At 48.3% G+C, this 20,269-nt stretch overlaps 1 protein-coding gene across 1 annotated transcript in view; it reads left to right on the top strand.

The window, feature by feature from the left end:
* The window catches only part of noc2l (NOC2-like nucleolar associated transcriptional repressor), a 205,497-nt gene that overhangs the window by 151,188 nt on the left and 34,040 nt on the right, over positions 1–20,269 (top strand). The window contains exons 16-17 of the mRNA XM_072477726.1: positions 8,569–8,682; positions 11,188–11,323. Coding sequence (XP_072333827.1) covers positions 8,569–8,682; positions 11,188–11,323 — 250 coding nt within the window. The remainder of the gene's footprint in view (positions 1–8,568; positions 8,683–11,187; positions 11,324–20,269) is intronic.

Below are 20,269 nucleotides of genomic sequence, written 5' to 3'. Positions count from 1 at the left end.
TAGATGGGCTTTTGAGTGGTTTCACAGGTCGGCGCAACATCGAGGGCCGAAGGGCCTGTACATCGCTGTTATGTTCTATGTTCACTCAGTTTCTGAGTCCCGTGGCAGGCAGGGTGCGGGCATTTCAGATTTGGGGGGTGGGGGGGGGGGGGGGCTTCTAATCCACCAGGTGATGGCCACAATTTTGCTTGCAGCTCCAGTTCTCGTTTCCTCTGTCACGCAACACGTAAGCACCACCGGGGTCGGGGTCAGGCCTCATTACGCAACCATCCCTCCCACACCACTTAGATGTGCTGCTATGACAGGATGGTTGATTGGAAGGAAGGTGTCTTCCCAAAAGAACAGTGGGGGAAGAAAAAGGCACGGAGAATGTGCAGGAAATCAAAATGGGATAAAAGGAAACTGTGGGACCCCTGAGAGAGTGTTGCCGGCGCTGTAATATTTGTAATGCCAGGGCCAGTGATGCCCACATCGACACCATGTTGCACACTGCCCCCTGTAAAGATGGCGGCCGCACATGCATGGCGTTGACGGCAAACGCAAACCTTTTTTAAAAATCGACGCTGTTTGCTGTAGAATTCACTGATTGGAGGCCAGCCCTGACAGCAGTACGCTGCACCTCCCCATTGGCCGATGTAGTGGGCGGCCCCCGTTTTGGGCCTGATTAGAGGTTGTGCTGTTGTCATGGGTTACACTCCGAACAGACCACTATCTTTGCACGAGTAATGGAACATCATTTGCGTTATGGCCGACTGTCGCTCATTTTCTCACCTTCCGGTTACAGAACAAGGATATATTGAACAGGCACAAGATGGAAAGCGCGAGGAGAGGGATGAACTAATTAACGCGCACAAAATAAATTGAGCAGGTTGTGACAGAGCAGTTAAAAGTAAACCTGCTCCTCAGTAATGATTTTAATCCAAGATTTATAACTGCCTCCACGTCTGATGTTTGCAGCCAATGTACAAAGTGGAAATTATTTAATAATGCATCACACTGCGCTGCAATAATTCACTGGGTTCGGAAGGCACTTGTTTTTGCTGACCGCCAGCCGATAAACACAGGTGTGATGCCGTGCGCATGGCGGATCTCTCTGAATCCTCTTCCCAGTTATCGTGGAACTGACGGCAATGCGTCTGTGCCCCTACCACGCGGACTGCAGCGGTTCAAGAAGGCAGCTCACCACCACCACCTACTCAACAGTAGTTGGGGGTAGCGATAAATGCAACCAATGACCACACACCTTGAATGAATTTTTTAAAAAAAAACAGAGTTGGAGATTGTCAACGAGGGTGTCACCAAGTACAACTGTGTTTAACACGACGCTGTCGTGCAACCTGAATTTCACCCACCCTCCCTGTTATTTTTTTGTTTGTTCGCGGGGACGTGGGCATCGCTGGGCTGGGCCAGCATTGTTTACCATCCCTAACTACCCTTAAACCGAGTGTCTTACTTGACCATTTCAGTGGGGGGTGGGGTGGGGGGGGGGGGCAGCTAAGAGTCGACGGCATCGATGTGGGGGTCTGGAGTCACGTAGGCCAGACCGGGTAAGGACAGCAGATTTCCTTCTCTGAAGAACATTAGTGAACCAGATGGGTTTTTGCAACAAACGACAATGGTTTCATGGTCATCATTAGACTCATAATTCCAGATTTTTACTGAATTCAGATTTCACCATCTGCCCTGGTGGGATTTGAACCCGGGTCGCCAGCGCATTACCCTGGGGTCTCTGGATTACTCGTCCAGTGACAAAACCACAACGCCGCCCCCTCCCCTATATTTGATCTAATAATTTCAATTCTCTTCCTGAATCTTGTGCTGCACTAAGGCAGACTGTTTCCATAGCTAGTTATTCCTGGAATCGGTCGCTAGTTTGTCGGCAGGGTCATGTAGCTCGAGAGGCGCCTCTCCACATCCAAGTGACCAGGAGTCTCAGCGGCTCAGTGGTTAGCACTGCTGCCTCACAGCGCCAGGGGCCCCCCCCCCCCCGGGTTCGATCCCGGCCTTGGGTGGCTGGATTGGCCATTCTGAATTCCTCTCGCGTGTCCAATGGTGAGCTGGGTTATGGGGAGGGGGGGGAATGGGCGCTCTTTCAGAGGGTCGGTGCTGAATCGATGGGCTGAATGGCTATGAAATGACGATTCTCCCACTCTTACCGCCAGTCATTGGCACGTTGGATGGATTTGCAGATTCACACTTGACCTGTTCGGCTGTGTTATGGACGGACCTTCCATAGCTGTCAAGTGAGAGTCGAACCCTGAGCTTCCGGCTCAGAGGTGCTACCCCACTGCACCGCAAGATCTCCCAGAACGAATAATAGTTGGCTGTTATCAATTAATGCTGTTTTTCTGGTGATTTATAGTGCAGTCTTCATGGCGGCAGCTTGCTTGTATCTTTCTAACCTAACACACCAATTTTGATCTGCCTAATCGTTGGCCAGTTTACTCGCTGGACATTGTCTATAGAATAGGAGCTGGTTCGGGATTCATTGTGCAGAATTTGAAATTAATTGTGACATGTTGGTGATTCCGGGACAGACCGGTTTAGGTCAATTGGCTGGATAACCGGTTTGTGGTGTGGATGGAGGCCAACAGCACAGGTTCGATCCCCGTACCGGCTGAGGTTACTCCTGAAGACCCCGAAACCACTTTCCTCAAATCACCTCTGGTTCATGCCCAATCGCTAGTGTCAAACACATTTTTTAAAAAAAAGACTTGCATTTATATAGCACCTTTCATTATTGCCAGACCATTCCAAAGCACTATGGAGCCAACACATAGTTTTGACGTATGGTCACTGTTGTAATGTGGGAGATTGTCCAGGCAGGTTTCTGCACAGCTACAGCAAGGTGGCAGTGAGCAGATCATCTGGTTTTTGTGATGTTGATTGAAGGATAAATATCGGTCAGGACACCGGGAATAACCCCACGCTCCTCTCCAGAATAGTGCTGTAGAATCTCTTATAGAGAGGGAGTACCCGTCCGAAAGGCAGCACCTCTGCCAGCGCTGCACCCCGCCAGAGCTGCACCCCCGCCAGAGCTGCACCCCCGCCAGAGCTGCACCCCCGCCAGAGCTGCACCCCCGCCAGAGCTGCACCCCCGCCAGAGCTGCACCCCCGCCAGAGCTGCACCCCCGCCAGAGCTGCACCCCCGCCGTTGTCAACGTTTTGATTTTTGCACTCGAGTTGCTGAAATGAGACGTGAACCCACAAGCTCCTGAGGAAAAGGCGAGTATACTGCCCATATAGTCACAGCCTGCGCCCAATGTGAGGAAAGAATTGGAATCGGAAAGATCAAGTAGACATGTTTAGAATCATTTTTTATTCGTTAACTGGAATAAGCACTTTGAAGTAACTCTTAAGAGTTGAGCAGTTTTATGAATGAAATGAAATGAAATGAAAATCGCTTATTGTCACAAGCAGACTTCAAATGAAGTTACTGTGAAAAGCCCCTAGTCGCCACATTCCGACTTCGAAGGACATGAACTGTAATCTTAAAGAATAGACAGTTAACCCCGGGCCTGGCACTGCCCTGTGGCTGCTGCCAGCTTCACTTTATGGTTCTTGCATAATTGATTTAAGACTCGAGTGATATGCAAGCAAATATCTGGAAATCCAAGATGCTTGTGCACGAAATATTTTTAGTCCCATGTGAAACGGTTGAGCAAACGTCAAGTGTGATCTGAAATATTGATGAAATGAATCTTATCGGCAGCCCCAACTGAAGCAGGTCAAGTGAACGAAGAAGGGATTGGCTGGTTGATGCTCAAATTGACAGCCAAGTGCTTGAAAATGTAAAGTATTTGTTTGTGCGTTCAGGAGCTCTCCAGGGGCCGGAGCACACGATCTAGGCCGCCATTTCAATGCAGTACTGAGGTTAAAATATTTGTCTGCCTTGCTGGATTACAGTTTTAAAAATGTCATGGGCCAGGGTTCAGAGAACCCCAAAGTGTATCATGGAGTTCACCAGACCCACAACGTTTAATAGATTGTGGTATGGGGAGCACACGGCCCACTCTACAGGTGTGGGACAGCAGAAATGGAAATATATTTTTTAAAGCAAAACAATGTTTATTCTATGAACTAAGGTTAACCTTTTTAAAACATACAGTGAACATCTTAGCAACCATTAATTCAAATACAACCCCCAAAGAATACAACACTAAGTAATCCTTTAAGCTTTCCTTTTAACATCCATAAGACTTAAAACACCGTTTACCAGAAGCACATCCGGTTAAAGTCACTACTGTTATTAGTTTTAAATCACCAGGATCGATTTACAGTCTTTAGATTACAGAGCGAAACTCATATACCTTCCGGCTGTGACTGCAGCTATCCAGCTCTGAAAATGAAACTAAAACACAACCGGCAGCAAACAGCCCAAAACAAAAGTAAAAAGCTGACAGACAGCCCAGCTCCACCCACTCTCTGACATCACTGCAGTGGTAAACACCCATTTCGTTTTTTAAAAAAAATAATTTTTATTAAAGGTTTTCATAAAATATCAATAACAAAATGAGAAAGAAAAAAGAACCCAACAGGGTTAAGTACAAAACACAATCTAAAAAAGCAACCCCCTAACCCCCCCCCCCCCCCCCCCCCGGTACATAAATAATAAATTAACATTAACACCCCGACTTAACACAACAGGTGTATACACCCCCTCAGACCCTCCAGTGTAAATAACATAAACAAAGATAAAGTAACCCCCCCCCCCCCCCGAGCTGCTGCTGCCATTGACCAATGTCTATCGTTCTGCCAGAAAGTCTAAGAACCGTTGCCACCGCCTAAAGAACCCTTGTACCGACCCTCTCAAGGCGGATTTCACCCTCTCCAATTTAATGAACCCTGCCCTATCGCTGATCCAGGATTCCACGCTTGGGGGCCTCGCATCTTTCCACTGAAGGAGAATCCTTCGCCGGGCTACCAGGGACTCAAAGGCCAGAATTCCGACCTCTTTCGCCTCCTGCACTCCCGGCTCCTCTGCCACCCCAAATATTGCGAGCCCCCAGCCCGGTCTGACCCTGGATCCTACCACCCTCGACACCGTCCTCACTACGCCCTTCCAAAATTCTTCCAGCGCTGGGCATGCCCAGAACATATGGGTTTGATTTGCTGGGCTCCCTGAGCACCTAACACACCTGTCCTCACCCCCAAAGAACCGGCTCATCCTTGTCCCGGTCATGTGTGCCCTGTGCAGCACTTTAAACTGTATGAGGCTGAGCCTCTCGTACGAAGAGGAAGAGTTCACCTTCCCTAGGGCATCGATCTCCTCTCCCAACTCCTCCTCCCACTTACCTTTCAACTCCACCACCGAGGCCTCCTCCTCCTCCTGCATCACCTGGTAAGTTTCCGAGATCTTCCCCACTCCCACCCACCCCCCCCTGAAAGTACCCTGTCCTGTACTGTGTGTGGCAGTAGCCGCGGGAATTCCACCACCTGCTGTCTGGCAAACGCCCTTACCTGTAAGTACCTGAAGGTGTTCCCTGGGGGGGAGCCCGTACTTCTCCAGCTCAGCCAAGCTCGCAAACTTCCCGTCCACAAACAGGTCCCCCAACTTTCGTATCCCTGCCCTGTGCCACCCCGAAAACCCTCCACCTGTTCTTCCTGGGGCGAACCGGTCGTTCCCCCGTAATGGGGTCCGTGCCGAGGCCCCAACTTCCCCCCTATGCCGCCTCCACTGCCCCCAAATTTTGAGGGCCGCCGCCACTACCGGGCTCGTGGTATACCTCCTTGGAGGGAGCGGCGCCGTTGCCAGCACCCCCAGACTCGTACCCACACAGGACGCCGTCTCCAGCCGCTTCCAAGAAGCCCCCTCCCCCTCCATCACCCACTTGCGCACCATTGTCGCATTGGCGGCCCAGTAGTACCCACAGAGGTTGGGCAGCGCCAGCCCCCCCTATCTCTACTCCGCTGCAGGAACACCCGTCTCACCCTCGGTAGTCCCTCGCGCCCACACAAACCCCATTATACTCCTGTTAACCCGCCTAAAAAAAGCCTTCGGGATAAACATGGGGAGGCACTGGAACAGGAACAAAAACCTTGGGAGCACCGTCATTTTGATTGACTGCACCCTACCCGCCAAGGACAGCGGCAACACGTCCCACCTCTTGAACTCCTCCTCCATTTCCTCCACCAGCCTTGTAAAGTTAAGCCTATGCAGGGCCCCCCAGCTCCTGGCCATCTGGACCCCCAAATATCTGAAGCTCCTCTCCGCCCTTTTTAGTGGGAGCTCTCCTGGTCCCCTAGCTGAACTACGAACAGCTCGCTCTTCCCCATATTGAACTTGTACCCCGAAAAGTCCCCGAAGTCCCTAAGGATCCTCATTACCTCTGGCATTCCTCCCACCGGGTCCACCACATACAACAGCAGGTCGTCCACATAAAGCGACACCCTATGCTCCTCCCCACCCCGCACCAACCCCCTCCAGTTCCTCGACTCTCTCAGTGCCACAGCCAGGGGTTCAATCGCCAGTGCGAAGAGCAAGGGGGACAGGGGACACCCCTGTCTCGTCCCTCGGTGCAACCGAAAGTACTCTGATCTCCTCCTATTTGTGGCCACACTCGCCATCAGGACCTCATACAACAGCCTAACCCACCTGACAAACCCCTCCCCAAACCCGAACCTCTTCAGCACCTCCCACAGGTACCCCCACTCTACCCTATAGAAGGCTTTCTCAGCGTCCATCGCCACCACTATCTCCGCGTCCCCCTCCCTCGCCGGCATCATGATAACGTTCAAAAGCCTCCGCACATTCGCGTTCAACTGCCTCCCCTTCACAAACCCAGTCTGGTCTTCATGGATGATCTGCGGCACACAATCCTCAATCCTCGTGGCTAAGACCTTTGCCAGCACCTTGGCATCTACATTTAGCAAGGAAATCGGTCTGTAAGACCCACATTGCAGGGGATCCTTGTCCCGCTTCAGGATCAAGGAGATTAAGCCTTATGGACATGTGAGAAGAATGAAAATTCCCTAGCCCCCGGCCTTGCAAATCTCCAAGGGTCCACCCCTCCCATTTGGGCCATAAATCCCCTCAACACTAGCCGCCGCCGGCTTCCTACCCGTCCTAGACCTGGAGCGATCCAGTGCCGGATCCAACACGGTGTTAAAGTCTCCCCCCATTATCAGGCCCTAAACACCCATTTCTTAAAGGTACTCTCACTACAGATATTTATGTACATACCCATTTATAAACACCCATTTCTTAAAAACACTCTCACGACAAAAATAAACCTCCTGGGTCTATTCAAGGAAGCACAGGCTAGGCCGCCAATCGTCTTTGATCCAATAGGTAGTAAATAGATTAAACAAGACGAAGGAAAAAGTGGGAAGACCAAATGTAAACTGGGTGACCGCTTTGCGGAACACCTCCACTCAGTCTGCAAGCGTGGTCCGACCTTCCCGGCACCCGTCATTTTGATTCTCCGCCTTCCTCGCACTCTGACCTTCCTGCCTGCTGTAGAGTTCCAGTGAAGCTCGACGCAAGCTCGGGAGAACGACAACTCCATCTTCCGATTCGGCACATCGCAGCCTCCTGTGCAATGTTCTTTGATTATGCTGAAGTTGAACCTTGATCTGGTAGTGTTAACAAAAGAACATTTGACTTTGTTTTCCAACAAAACTATTTATTACTAACACCACTCTAACGGATTACTGTAATGTCTTAAGATTAATACAGTTGGAAATAATGTTCCAACACTAACTTACACTAAGATACGACAGAGCTACTCCAATATGTGACTGCTATCAACTCCTTACTAACACCTTGTCCTGGAACACATGGTGCGTCCAGGCCATGTGCCTGCATACTTGCACCACCTGCTGGTCGGATGCTAGAGCTACAACAGTAAAACTTGTAATACAAATACAGATGATGAAGATCTACTCGTATTATACACAGATGATAGTCTGGACTCACCATTGAGTCCAATAATTTTAGGTCAGAAACCTCTGCCCCCATTTTTTTTTTTTTGTCTGACTGGTTTCTTTCTCTCCCACCTTTCCTGTTTCCATTACTTTGGGATTGGATGGGATCTGTTCGGGATCCAGCCATTCACACCTCCACGAGGCACATCCTTTATTTCTTGGCTCGCCGCATCACCTTTTTCACCATTTACTCTCCCGTCGACCTGAAACATTAACTCTGTTTCTTTCTCCGCAGATGTTGCCAGGTCTGCTGAGTATTTCCAGCATTTTCTATTTTCATTGCCGATTAAATGGTGGTTTAATGGCATCGCTGTCTGGGGCAAGTTGCTGTGTGTATTTGCTGCCTATCCTCACGGCGTTCCGGCAGCAGCAAAACTTCAGGAATACTTTGCGGTCTCCTGAGATCCCACAATGCTCGTTATTGATTTTTCTTCGAAATATGAATAAAAGCACCACAGAACCATGAAGCTTCTTTCCTACTTTCTCCAGTGGTTGGTGATGTTGTTAAGTTGCTTTGTTTAGAGTGCAAGGTAGTTTAGAATTTGCAAAACCTTCATGGCAATCCAGTCGCCAGGTCTTTTGTAACGAATTTCCTTGGTTTAGTCTTTGCCCTAATGAGCCTCTTTTGTTTGTGTGAGTCAGGCATTGTGGGAGAAGGTGCTGAAAGAGGAAGGTACCCCTCTGCAGAAGTACTACAGCAGCTGGAAGAAACTGAGGGACAAGGAGTTGGCGCTGGAGATCACTGGCAAGGAGAGGGTAGGTTGAAGTGTGTTGACAAGCTTGCATGTCATAACCCCTGTTGGACAAATCATCAGAACTTTTAATTAACGATTTATATAAAGCATAGAACCATAGACTCCCTGCAGTGAGGTAGGAGGCCATTCAGCCCATCAGGTCTGCACCTCCAATTAAGTCGGGTCTGCACCACCCTCTGAAAGAGCACCCACCTAGGCCCCGTCCCCCACCTTGTCTCTGTAACCCCATAACCCCACCTTATCTGCACCTCTTTGGACTGTGGGAGGAAACCGGAGCACCCGGAGGAAACCCACGCAGACACGGGGAGAACGTGCAGACTCCGCACAGACAGTCAGCCAAGCCGGGAATCGAACCCTGGCGCTATGGGGCAACAGTGCTAACCACTGAGCTACCATTCCTCCCCACTAGCATTCGATACAAAATAAAATCTGGAATTAAAAGTATTGTGATGACCGTTGTCGACTGTCGTAAAAACTCATCTGGTTCACTAATGTCCTTTAGGGAAGGAAATCTGCCGTCCTTACCTGGTCTGGCCTACATGTGACTCCAGACCCACAGCAATGTGGTTAACACTTAAATGCTCCTCTGGGATGGGCAACAAATGTTGGCCCGGCCTGCGACGCCCACATCCCATGACCAAATAAAAAGAAAACATCCATGGCTTTCAGAAGAGTGCGAATGGAGAATAAAATATGTTTGATAAAAACTGCATTAAATCTGAGCCGCATTAGCTTAACCAAATTAAAGATCCACAGTAAAGGATATTCAGTTTCTGCACCTAATTAAATGAGAAGAGTTTAAAATACATAGCGGCCACCAGAACATTGAATACAGGAGTTGGGACGTCTTGTTGAAGTTGTACAAGACTTTGGTGAGGCCACACTTGGAATACTGTGCACAGTTCTGGTCACTATTATAGGAAGGATATTGTTAAACTAGAAAGTGTGCAGAAAAGATTTACTAGGATGCTACCAGGACTCGATGGTCGGAGTTCTAAGGAGAGGCTGGATAGACTGGGACTTTTTTCCCTGGAGCGTAGGACGTTTAGGGGTGATCTTATGGAGGTCTATAAAATACTGAGGGGCATAGATAAGGCAACATCTTTTCCCAACGGTAGGGGTGTCTAAAACTAGAGGGCTTAGGTTTAAGGTGAGAGGGGAGAGATACAAAAGAGACCAGAGGGGCAACTGTTTCACACACAGGGTAGTGAGTGCCTGGAACGGTAGAGGTGGGTACAATTTTCTCTTTTAAAAAGTATTTAGACGCAGTTATGTGGGAAAGCTGGGCATAGAGGAAATTGGGCCAAATGTGGGCAATTGGGACTAGCTTAGTGGTAAAAGCTGGGCGGCATGGACAAGTAGGGCCTGTTTCCATGCTGTAAAAATCTATGACTAGTAGGAGAAAATATTTGTGCTTGTACAACTGTCAGGTATTTACACGAATCCTACTGATCTTCAGTGACGTAATTGTTAAGAGCTCAAAAGATCGAGTCGTAGATGTCAGCCACTTATAAATGTCAACTCTTGGACCAAGGCTGTAACTGTGGGCCGTCTATACACCTGGCCCTGGGAGGACCCGTCATATTAAGATCAATCTTGTTTTTGTTAAATAGAACCATCGATGAGACTTTTAGGAAACAAAATGGTCAAAGTTGGAAGTCCGTGTAGTTAGCCTCCTTACTTTGAAGACGTTTTTACGTCTCCAGTGTGCGAGCCATTAATCCATCAATCATTAGTCTTTCACAAGTTTGTTGGTTCAGCTGTCTCATATAACTGAGCTGAACCAATCTTTCCAAGCGCATTTAATTGACAGAATTCCGTGTTCCTTTTCATTATCTGGGCTAGATGGTTCGGAAAGGAGGTGACTGTTTCAAAGGGAGGAAAAATGTGTCCAGAAGCACCCCAGGTCGGGCTTCATTCCCCTCGCTAGGAGGTCGCAAATTACTGATTTTGTTTTGTGTGTTCCATCTATTTTTATTTTGCATGTCCAAAGATGTGTGCGGGTTAGGTGGATTGACCGTGCTAAATTTGCCCTTAGTGTCCAAAAAGGTTAAGTGGGGTTACTGGATTACGGGGATGGGGTGGGGGCATGGTCTTGAGTAGGGTGCTCTTTCCAAGAGCCGGTGCAGACGCGATGGGCCGAATGGCCTCCTTCTGCGTTGTAAATTCTATGTCTTGAGTTTGCCTGATTGGTGCCAGAGAGACAGAGTTTGGGATTGGTCAGGTTGCTTCAGGGATCTACACTCTCTCTCTCTCTCTCTCTCTCTCTCCACCCCTCCCCCCCGCCCCCCCCCCCCCCCCCCCCCCCCAAAGCAAATGAGTCTTAAATGAATGTCACTTTGAAGAAAGCCTTCGTTCGTCTCCGCTCACTAGTGTCTCTACGCAGATAGGGAAAGGCGTTTGATGCGACCCTGCTCGCTTGGTGTTTTAAGTCGGTGCATTTAAAGCGGACTTTGTAGTAAATGCTTATTTTATATTTCATGCTCTCGCCTCTTCTCCCGACCAGCTGGAAGAGCTGAATTTCCCCGAGATCAAACGCAGGAAGGTGCAGGAGAGCAAAGAGAAAGACAAGAAAGAGTTCAGGGATCTCTTTGAGTCTGACAGTGGCTCTGATGATGAAAGCAGCGGGCTTAAATCTAAAGGTATGTTTTGAAAGCAGGGGAGGGGTGGGAGGGCTGACGCAAGTTTAAAAAAAAAATAAAATAAAATATCCCCCACCCCCAAAAATCAATAACTCTAATCTCTGGGACTGAAATTGTTGGCACAGATGGTTTGTGTGTTTGTGTAAATATAGACTGCCACACTGGTGCCCCGCGGGGGTGAAGCACTCCTGGCTGTGCATCAATAATTACCACTCTCGAGCGTATGAAAGCCCTGAGACATGAGCCGGTCCTTCGCTGGTTCCAAGTCCCTTGCACTGACTTGGCGGCCCCCAAAACACACAACACGGTCTAAACCTCCCAAAGGCGCAAAGACCGATGACCAGGGAAGACCCACCAACGACTGACTAGGGAAAAAGATAGAAGAATGCTGTATTAATCAGTTTAGAATAATGTTTATTATTGTCACAAGTACATTAACACCACAATGAAGTTACTGTGAAAAGCCCCTAGTCTCCACACTCAGGCGCCTGCTCGGGTACACGGAGGGAGATGTCAGAATGTCTAATTCACCTAATCTGCATGTCTTTCGGGACTTGTGGGAGGAAACCGGCGCACCCGGAGGAAACCCACGCAGACACTGGGAGAACGCGCAGATTCCGCACAGACAGTGACCCAAGTGGGAATCGAACCTGGGACCCTGGCGCTGTGAAGCGACAGTGCTAACCACTGTGCTACCGCTCCACCCATATTTAAATTGTGTTTAGAGAGCGCAGCTGCTCAAGAGGATGTGCGTCTCTGACCAGGCTCGGAAACTGTGCAGAGTTCTGGTCTCCATATTATCAACAGTTTACCGAGGCACTGCGGGAGATGCACAGAGAGATTTATTAGGATGGTATCAGAACTCCACTGTCCATGTGGAGTTTGCACATTCGCCCCGTGTCTGCGTGGGTCTCACCCCCCACAACCCAAAACGATGTTGCAGTTTAGGTGGATTGGCCACACTAAATTGTCCCTTAATTGGGGGGGAAAAAAATAATTGGGCACTCTTAAATCTTTTTTTTTATAAGGATGATATCGGAACTCAGCAGTTATGCCTGGCATGAAAGATTGGACGAGCTCGGGGCTCTTTTCTCTGGAAAAGGAGAAGGTTGAGGGTGACCTGACAGAGAGGTCTTTATGATTATGTAACGAGAGACATGATTCCGCTTGAGGACGCGAGCAGAAATTGAGGTTTTTAAGATTTGGGGTCGGGCAGTGGCCCCCGTTGGCGACTCTCTCACCTCCTGAGCCAGAAAGTAATGGGTTCAAGTGCCCACCCGTGAGCAGAAAAACCACAAAACTGGAGAAGCGCAGGGCTGTATTCCCCGGTGTCCTGGCCAATATTGATTCTCAGTCTACATCACAAACACACATTACCTGGTCGTTATCACATTGCTGTTTGGTGCAAATTGCTTGCCACGTTAGGACGGCGACTATGCTGAAAAATATTCATTGGCTGCAAGTTGCAGTTGAGAAACCTGAACACAAAAGTAAAGGTGGTCGCACCGGTGAAGCAGCAGTGCTCTTGTGGAGATGTCTTCATTCAGACATAAAGGATCCTGTGGCACTGTTTCGAAGAGGGGCAAGGGGGTACTGGTGCCCTGGCCAATATTTATCACTCAACCAATATTACATAAAACAGCTTATCTGGTAGCCATCACATTACTGTTTGTAGGAGCTTGCTGTGTGCAAATTGGTTACGTTACATTTAAAAAAAAATTTAGAGTACCCAATTCATTTTTTCCAATTAAGGGGCAATTTAGCGTGGCCAATCCACCTACCCTGCACATCTTTGGGTTGTGGGGACGAAACCCACGCAAACACGGGGAGAATGTGCAAACTCCACACGGGCAGTGACCCAGGGCCGGGATCGAACCTGGGACCTCGGCGCCGTGAGGCAGCAGGGCTAATCCACTGCGCCACCGTGCTGCCCTCTGGTTACGTTACAACATTGACTACATTTCCAAAGTACCTCCCGGGACATCCTGTGGCTGTGACCGGTGCAATATAGAATTTACAGTTCAGAAGGAGGCCATTCGGCCCATCGAGTCATCACCGGCTCTTGGAAAGAGCACCCTACCCAAGGTCAACACCTCCACCCTATCCCTAGAACCCAGTAACCCCACCCAACACTAAGGGCAATTGTGGACACTAAGGGCAATTTATCATGGCCAATCCACCTAACCTGCACATCTTTGGACTATGGGAGGAAACCGGAGCACCCGGAGGAAACCCACGCACACACGGGGAGGATGTGCAGACTCCGCACAGACAGTGACCCAAGCCGGAATCGAACCTGGGACCCTGGAGCTGTGAAGCAATTGTGCTATCCACAATGCTACCGTTCTGCCGCCGGACATATAAATGCAAACCGTGTCTAGATCGGCACTAATACATCCGATAGGGAATTCGGGAGAAATGTCTTGACCCAAGGTAAAAGCTGCCACCACAGGTAGTAGTTGAGGTGACTAGCAGCAATGGAAGCTTTATAACAGGAGGGAGGGGGGAAGAAATAGAAGACAAAATGAAGTAGGATAAAAGGAGGCTCGGGTGGAGTATGAACACAGGCATGGGTGTAATGGGTTGAATGGCCTGTTTCAGCTCTTCAATACTTTGCGATAACCTTGCTAATGGCTGACTGTCAAGTAAGGAATGCCCAGAATCTGCAATACTTACATTAGCATTTTCAAAATGCTGGAAGGTTAACAGTATTACAATTTTTCTGAACATTCAATTCACATTGAATCTGTCGCGATGCAGCAGTATTTTCAATTTCTCACCTCATTAGTATGAATTAAGCATGGAGGCCATTAATCCGACAGTGGGGGTATTCTGACCACCAATTTATTTTCAAACCCGTGGAAATTTATCTGCCCAGAGCATTTAAACCAAAAGCGACAATAAATGTCTGTGATGTTCTTCTCTTAACTCCCTGCTTGGTGTCACCGCTCCCCTTCTAGAAAGCCTTGGGTTGCTGCTAAGCAACTATTGATAACAGAGCACATCTACTGCGTCTCTGCTGTTGGACAGAATATAATCCTATTCACTCATTCGTCAGTCCGCATGGAATAAAAAGATAACAACGAAATAGCTAGTGGCTTCGTGGAGAGACGGTGCGCTAAAATGCGTTAGACAAACTGTTTCCGTCTCTTGAGGATTGAGTAGAAACGAAGTTAGTTATTCTCAATAAAAATTTCCTCTTGGACGTGAACCATGGCGCAAAGCATCCCACAATTGGATGCTAAGATTGGAATGTTCATTCACTGGAATAGTTGATGTGGGAGTTGGGATTTTTATTTTATTCATTCATGGGATGTGAGCATCGCTGGCTGTGCCAGTATTAAACAGATCCCTAATTGCCCTTGAATTTAGTGGTTTGCACAGCATTTAAAAGGGCATTTAAAGTCAACCACGTTGCTGTGCATTTGGAGTTGCTTGTAGGCCAGACCAGGTAAGTATGGCAGATTTCTTTCTCTTAAGGGACATTAGTAAAAATCGACAATGGTTTCATGGTCATCGTTTGCTGAATTTGGTGCATTTGAGTGCTATAGTGAGAGTTTGGTGACTGAGGGAGTTAGGTGAGGCGGGAGTAAGGTGCTCCTTTCATTTCGTTTCCTACATTTCCGCAAAGAGCGAGAAGGGAGCCAGGAGTTTACAGAGAGTGCAGCTGACTGGGAGCAGAGGCGGAGGTCCAGTTGGTCCACAGGGCAGATATATTCTGTATGGTAAGAGGGAATAGAGGCTAGGCCAGTTGCATGCTCCTCCTGTTGGATGTGGATGGTGAGGGATACCACCGGTGTCCCCGCTGACTATACCTGCGGGAAGTGCACCTAACCCCAGCTCCTCAGAGACCGTGTTAGGGAGCTGAAGCTGGATGAACTTCGGATCATCCGGGAGGCAGAGGGGGTTATAGAAAAGAGTTACAGGGAGGTAGCCACACCCAAGGTACAGGACAAGAGAGCTGGGTTACAGTCAGGGAAAAGAAAACAAACAGGCAGGCAGTGCAGGGATCCCTCGTGGCCGTTCTCCTTCAAAACAAGTATACCATTTTGGATGCTGTTGGGGGGATGACATACCGGGGGAAGGCCCTAGCGGCCAGGTCTCTGGCACGGAGTCTGGCTCTGGGGCTCAGAAGGGAAGGGGGGAAAATAGAAAAGCAATAGTTGTAGGAGATTCAATGGTTAGGGGAATCGATAGGAGATTCTGTGGTCACGAGCGAGACTCCCGGAAGGTATGTTGCCTCCCGGGTGCCAGGGCCAGGGATGTCTCGGATCGTGTCTTCAGGATCCTTAAGGGGGAGGGGAAGCAGCCAGAAGTCGTGGTGCACATTGGTACCAACGACGTAGGTAGGAAAAGGGGTGTGGAGGTAATAAATGAATTGAGGGAGTTAGGCTGGAAGTTAAAAGCCAGGACAGACAGAGTTGTCATCTCTGGTTTGTTGCCGGTGCCACGTGATAGCGAGGCTAGGAATAGGGAGCGAGTGCAGCTGAACACGTGGCTGCAGGAATGGTGTAGGAGGGAGGGTTTCAGGTATTTGGATAATTGGAGCGCATTCTGGGGAAGGTGGGACCTGTACAAGCAGGACGGGTTGCATCTGAACCAGAGGGGCACCAATATCCTGGGAGGGAGGTTTTCTAGTACTCTTCGGGAGGGTTTAAACTAATTTGGCAGGGAAATGGGAAACGGATTTGTAGTCCAGCAACTAAGGTAGCCGATATTCAGGACGCCAAAGCGTGTAGTGAGGCAGTGGGGAAGGGAACACTGACAAAGGAGAGTACTTGCAGGCACGGAGATGGGTGGAAGTGTGTATACTTCAATGCAAGAAGCATCAGGAATAAGGTGGGTGAACTTAAGGCATGGATCGGTACTTGGGACTACGATGTGGTGGCCATCACGGAAACTTGGATAGAAGAGGGGCAGAAATGGTTGTTGGAGGTCCCTGGTTATAGATGTTTCAATAAGATTAGGGAAGGTGGTAAAAGAGGTGGGGGGTGGCATTGTTAATTAGAGATAGTATAACAGCTGCAGAAAGGCAGTTTGAGGAGTATCTGCCTACTGAGGTAGTATGGGTTGAAGTCAGAAATAGGAAAGGAGCAGTCACCTTGTTGGGAGTTTTCTGTAGGCCCCCCAATAGTAGCAGAGATGTGGAGGAACAGATTGGGAAACAGATTTTGGAAAGGTGCAGAAGTCACAAGGTAGTAAGTAGTCATGGGTGACTTCAACTTCCCAAACATTGAGTGGAAACTCTTTAGATCAAATAGTTTGGATGGGGTGGTGTTTGTGCAGTGTGTCCAGGAAGCTTTTCCAACACAGTATGTAGATTGTCCGACCAGAGGAGTGGCCATATTGGATTTGGTAATGAACCAGGGCAAGTGATAGATTTGTTAGTAGGGGAGCATTTTGGAGATAGTGACCACAATTCTGTGACTTTCACTTTAGTAATGGAGAGGGATAGGTGCGTGCTACAGGGCAATGTTTACAATTGGGGGAAGGGTAAATACGATGTTGTCAGACAAGAATTGAAGTGCATAAGTTGGGAACATAGGCTGTCAGGGAAGGACACAAGTGAAATGTGGAACTTATTCAAGGAACAGGTACTACGTGTCCTTGATATGTATGTCCCTGTCAGGCAGGGTAGAGGTGGTCGAGTGAGGGAACCATGGTTGACAAGAGAGGTTGAATGTCTTGTTAAGAGGGAGAAGGAGACTTGCGTAAGGCTGAGGAAACAAGGTTCAGACAGGGCGCTGGAGGGATACAAGATAGTCAGGAGGGAACTGAAGAAAGGGATTAGGAGAACTAAGAGAGGCCATGAAAAATCTTTGGCGAGTAGGATCAAGGAAAACCCCAAGGCCTTTTACACATATGTGAGAAATATGAGAATGACTAGAGCGAGGGTAGGTCCAATCAAGGACAGAGCAGGAGATTGTGTATTGAGTCTGAAAAGATAGGAAAGGTCTTGAACGAGTACTTTTGTTCAGTATTTACAAATGAGAGGGGCCACATTGTTGGAGAGGACAGTTGTGAAATAGACTGGTAAGCTCGAGGAAATACTTGTTAGGAAGGAAGATGTGTTGGGCATTTTGAAAAACTTGAGAATAGACAAGTCCCCGGGCCTGACGGGATATATCCAAGGATTCTATGAGAAGCAAGAGATGAAATTGCAGAGCCGTTGGCAATGATCTTTTCGTCCTCACCGTCAACAGGGGTGGTACCAGGGGATTGGAGAGTGGCGAATGTCGTGCCCCTGTTCAAAAAAGGGAATAGGGATAACCCTGGGAATTACAGGCCAGTTAGTCTTACTTCGGTTGTAGGCAAAGTAATGGAAAAGGTACTGAAGGATAGGATTTCTGAGCATCTGGAAAGACACTGATTGATTAGGGATAGTCAGCACGGATTTGTGAGGGGTAGGTCTTGCCTTTACAAGTCTTATTGAATTCTTTGAGGAGGTGACCAACATGTGGATGAAGGTAAAGCAGTGGATGTAGTGTACATGGATTTTAGTAAGGTGTTTGATAAGGTTCCCCATGGTAGGCTTATACAGAAAGTAAGAAGGCATGGGATAGTGGGAAATTTGGCCACTTGGATAACAAACTGGCTAACCGATAGAAGTCAGGGAGTGGTGGTGGATGGCAAATATTCAGCCTGGATCCCAGTTACCAGTGGCGTACCACAGGGATCAGTTCTGGGTCCTCTGCTGTTTGTGATTTTCATTAATGACTTGGATGATGGAGTTGAAGGGTGGGTCAGTAAATTTGCAGACGATACGAAGATTGGTGGTGTTGTGGATAGTGAGGAGGGCTGTTGTCGGCTGCAAAGAGACATAGATAGGATGCAGAGCTGGGCTGAGAAGTGGCAGATGGAGTTTAACCCTGAAAAGTGTGAGGTTGTCCATTTTGGAAGGACAAATTTCAATGCGGAATACAGGGTTAACGGTAAGGTTCTTGGCAATGTGGAGGAGCACAGAGATCTTGGGGTCTATGTTCATTCATCTTTGAAAGTTGCCACTCAAGTGGATACAGCTGTGAAGAAGGCCTATGGTGTGCTAGCGTTCATTAACAGAGAGATTAAATTTAAGAACCGTGATGTGATGATGCAGCTGTACAAAACCTTGATAAGGCCACATTTGGAGTACTGTGTACAGTTCTGGTCGCCTGATTTTAGGAAGGATGTGGAAGATTTGGAAAAGGTGCAAAGGAGATTTACCAGGATGTTGCCTGGAATGGAGAGTAGGTCTTCCGAGGAAAGGTTGAGGGTGCTAGCCCTTTTCTCATTAGAACGGAGAAGGATGAGGGGCGACTTGATAAGAGGTTTATAAGATGATCAGGGGAATAGATAGAGTAGACAGTCAGAGACTTTTTCCCCGGCTGGAACAAACCATTACAAGGGGACATAAATTTAAGGCGAATGGTGGAAGATATAGGGGGGATGTCAGAGGTAGGTTCTTTACCCAGAGAGTAGTGGGGGCATGGAATGCACTGCCTGTGGAAGTAGTTGAGTCAGAAACATTAGGGACCTTCAAGCAGCTATTGGATAGGTACATGGATTACGGTAGAATGATATAGTGTAGATTAATTTGTTCTTAAGGGCAGCATGGTACCATTGTGGATAGCACAATTGCTTCACAGCTCCAGGGTCCCAGGTTCGATTCCGGCTTGTGTCACTGTCTGTGTGAAGTCTGCACATCCTCCCCGTGTGTGCGTGGGTTTCCTCCGGGTGCTCCGGTTTCCTCCCACAGTCCAAAGATGTGCAGGTTAGGTGGATTGGCCTTGATAAATTGCCGTCCAATATTTCCCTTTGTGTTGGGTGGGGTTGCTGGGTTGTGGGGATAGGGTGGAGGTGTTGACCTTGGGTAGGGTGCCCTTTCCAAGAGCTGGTGCAGACTCGATGGGCCGGGTGGTCTCCTTCTGCACTGTAAATTCTATGATAATCTATGATTAATCTAGGACAAAGGTTCGGCGCAACATCGCAGGCCAAAGGGCCTGTTCTGTGCTGTATTTTTCTATGTTCTCTGTTTTATGTTAGACTTTTAATTCCAGATTTTTATTGAATTCAAATTTCACCATCTGCAGTAGCGGGATTGGAACCCAGTCCCCGGAGCACTACCCCGGGTCTCTGGATTCTTCTTCTCGGACAAAGTCCAGTGATGATACCCCTGCACCACCCGCCTCCGCACTAGAACAAGTCAGAATTTGAACGGTTAGGATAATGCATATTGGAGCAAAGTGGAGGGAGCGTTACTTTGCATCAAACTCGTGCCATTCTTGGATTGGGCATGTTTTATGCATCTCTCGTTCCAACATAAACCAGCATTGTAATTTCCCCCAGCTTTTGTGACCAAAATGGCAACACTTTGTTTCTGATTACTGTTGGCCGTTAAAATTTAAATTGGCGGTGATGGCCTTTAATTTTCATCCTTACCCCACCCCAAGCATAAATCGTCTCATCTGCAACGTTATTTGGGAGTAGCCTTAAAGAGCGTTTTTGCTTACACGTGACAATTTTATCCCATTTAGGTGCCCACAAGAACTCGCGCTTTGATTTCAAGTTATAGGCCAGGTGGGAGCTTTGCATCTCAGTGCAGACACATCAAAAATAGGTTGAGAAGATCATGTCAGGATCTAGTGGAGACTGGCAGGAGGTACACTGTCTCCCGAGTGTCTTGACTAGAATAGAAAATCATATGGTTCAATCAGTGTCGTTCAGCTGCTGGGTTTTCTTTTCAGATATTGCCTGCCTGTCGTGTAACTTTCTTACCCCCCCCCCCCCCCCCCCCCCCCCCCCACTCTCTTCTGTAGATGGATGGGCCTTTGCCCAAGAAGAGAGTAAGTTAATTTCTGGTGCCCTCGCCACGCTCGTCATTAATCATCTGGGTACTGGGTTCGGCCAGAGTTTAGCTTGAGGTTTTAAGCCTTGTTTGATTTTTTTAAATGGTGGAATGTATAATGT

The sequence above is a fragment of the Scyliorhinus torazame genome, chromosome 16 (genome assembly GCF_047496885.1).
Source record: "Scyliorhinus torazame isolate Kashiwa2021f chromosome 16, sScyTor2.1, whole genome shotgun sequence".
In the NCBI taxonomy this organism is placed as follows: domain Eukaryota; kingdom Metazoa; phylum Chordata; class Chondrichthyes; order Carcharhiniformes; family Scyliorhinidae; genus Scyliorhinus; species Scyliorhinus torazame.
This window is presented reverse-complemented; position numbering and strand designations above follow the sequence as displayed.